Source organism: Coturnix japonica, chromosome 4 (genome assembly GCF_054131305.1).
Source record: "Coturnix japonica strain WE chromosome 4, WE-NBRP24, whole genome shotgun sequence".
In the NCBI taxonomy this organism is placed as follows: domain Eukaryota; kingdom Metazoa; phylum Chordata; class Aves; order Galliformes; family Phasianidae; genus Coturnix; species Coturnix japonica.
In genome coordinates, this window is record NC_140666.1 from 23,849,814 (window position 1) to 23,852,305 (window position 2,492).

Sequence of the window (2,492 nt, forward strand, 5' to 3'; positions counted from 1 at the left end):
TCAGCATGAGAACATTGTTCCTGCCTGCCAAGAATCAGTTTTGTGTGCAATGATGGTGAAACACAAGCACCGATGGGGAGGGTACAGGTAGGGAATCTATGAGTACAAAAGCTTCACTAGTACCACAGAACAGAGAATGGGTGTTTTTATTCTTGGTTTTGGCAATAAAACTGACATTAACAAACAATAACATCTGGGTTTGAGGCACTGTCATCTTGTTTGCTTTCCAAAGTCTCCACAAGGTGGGCTCAGAGATCTTCCACTACGCTCTTCTGATGTTTAAGACACGTTGCCTTCTTCACTCCAATGCACACACAGGGTTTTATGCTCGGGGGGTCTCCTCTGATTTCTGCCAGCCCCGCAGCAGCTGTATGGCTGGCTAACACCAAATGAGTCGTTGTAAATCCCATGCCCTATTAAATCCCTCTCCACCACCACGTTCTCCTAAACAACTACATCTGTCGGGGACACAAAGCGGGGAAAGGACCGATGCTTGGAAAACAAGTCCCCTGGGAAAGCAGTGGGTTTCAGACTGCAACAAGCTGAAAGGCGACACGGGGGGCTCAGCAACCGCCAGGAGGGGAACCGACAGCAACCGGGGGGAACCGGGGGGAACCGGGAGCGGAAGATCCGCGCGGCACTTCCGCAGGGAGCCGGAACACGAGGCGGAAGGGGCGGGACGCGGCGGGTGCCGGTGTCCTGGCACTGTGCGGTAGTGCTGGAGCCGGTGAGTGGAGCGGAGTCGGGCCTGGAGCGGTTACCGACCACGCGGGGCAAAGCGGGGCTGAAAGTGCGGTGGGCAGGGGGGCCGCGGAGGGGCTGCCCGGTGCCTGCCGCCACGATTACACACGGAAACGGAGGGGCCCGCTTATCATAAAGTGCGTGTCTTTTGCAGGAGCGATGCTTTCCGAAAGCAGTTCTTTCATGAAGGGCGTGCTGCTGGGAGGAGTATTCTGCGTAGTGGTCACGCTTCTTGGACACGTTAAGATCGGCCATGGGAGCAGAGCGCAGCATCACGAGCACCATCACATTCAGGCTCCAAACAAAGAAGAGGTGTTGAATCTTTCGGAAGATGAACGGCTGGAGCTCAGCCAGAGCATCCGCGTTTATTGCATTGTCCTGGTCAAACCCAAAGACATCGGGCACTGGGCTGCAGTGAAAGACACCTGGAGCAAGCACTGCGACAAGGCAGAGTTCTACAGCTCTGAGAACGTTAAAGTGTTCAACGCTGTAGTCCTCAACACGAGTGATATGTGGACAATGATGAGAAAAGCTTACAAAATAACCTATGAACGTTATAAAGATGAATTCAACTGGTTCTTCCTCGCCTATCCCACAACATTTGCTATTATTGAAAATCTCAAGTATTTCTTACTGAAGAAAGACCCTGCACAGCCTTTTTATATAGGCCACACTATGAAATCTGGTGACCTAGAGTATGTAGATGGTGAGGGAGGAATCGTTTTGAGTATTGAATCATTAAGACGACTCTCACGTGTTTTTGAAGACTCTGACAAATGTCCGGAGCAAGGCGGTATGATCTGGAAGCTTTCTGAGGATAAACAACTAGCAGTGTGCCTGAAGTACACCGGAGTGATTGCTGAAAACGCAGAGGACTCCGAAGGAAAGGATGTTTTTAATACCAAATCGGTCAACGCTCTCATTAAAGAGGCAATGGCCAGTCGGCCTGAGCAGGTGGTGGACGGCTGCTGCTCAGATATGGCCATCACTTTCAATGGACTGTCTCCCAACCACATGCACGTGATGATGTACGGCGTTTACAGGCTGCGGCCATACGGCCACACTTACAGCGATGCACTCGTCTTCTTACCCCCTGCAGGTTCAGACAATGACTGACATCTTTCAGGGAGGAGATGGGACCAAGGAGGCAGCTGTTCTCACGACACACATTTGTACAGACGCTCAATTTTCGTATCCAATCGTACTCGTGTACCTTTTTTGCACAAGGATTTGGTAAAGCTCTTAATTTTAAAAGTGGAAGGAGAACCTTCTAAGTCTTTTATACAAGAATGATTCTGGCTTTTTGACAGTGCTAGAACGAATGATAAAGGAGTTGTCAAAAGGAAATGAAGTTTATGGGGGGGGGGGAGGTTGTATATCTAAGTATTTATTAATGAAAAGTCAAAAGAACTTTAGTCTGCTATAAATATATTTTTGCAAGATTTTGATTCTCTCATTTCTTCCAGACACTTCCAGAATGTCTTTATATCTTTTTAAGATGTACCAATAAAACTGACTACAGATTCAATCTGAAAGACCAATTTTCATGTGATTTCCTTTATGCGGAAGTATAGGGCAGCTTGAATTACACTGCTTAGGCAGTCCACGGGGTGCACCTGTTGCTTTATGTACAGTCTAACTCAGAAACAAGCCAGCAGGAAGCAACTGACAGAAGTAATCTATTAAGAAGTCAATGCAGAGTAATATCAAGTGACCTTTAGACCGACTTTCTTAATCTCACAAAGAATGAG

General features: G+C 48.2%; 1 protein-coding gene across 1 annotated transcript; it reads left to right on the plus strand.

Moving 5' to 3' along the window:
* The first annotated feature begins 673 nt into the window (after positions 1 to 673).
* On the plus strand, positions 674 to 2,276 carry C1GALT1C1 (C1GALT1 specific chaperone 1). Its single transcript, XM_015860823.3, has 2 exons — positions 674 to 727; positions 896 to 2,276. Exon 2 carries the CDS (start codon positions 901 to 903, stop codon positions 1,855 to 1,857), a length of 957 nt encoding a protein of 318 aa, XP_015716309.2. The 5' UTR covers positions 674 to 727; positions 896 to 900; the 3' UTR covers positions 1,858 to 2,276.
* Positions 2,277 to 2,492: the final 216 nt, after the last annotated feature.

Bases quoted from the DNA above. Each gene is read 5' to 3' on its own strand.
- C1GALT1C1 (XM_015860823.3), top strand. From the start codon at position 901: ATGCTTTCCGAAAGCAGTTCTTTCATGAAGGGCGTGCTGCTGGGAGGA.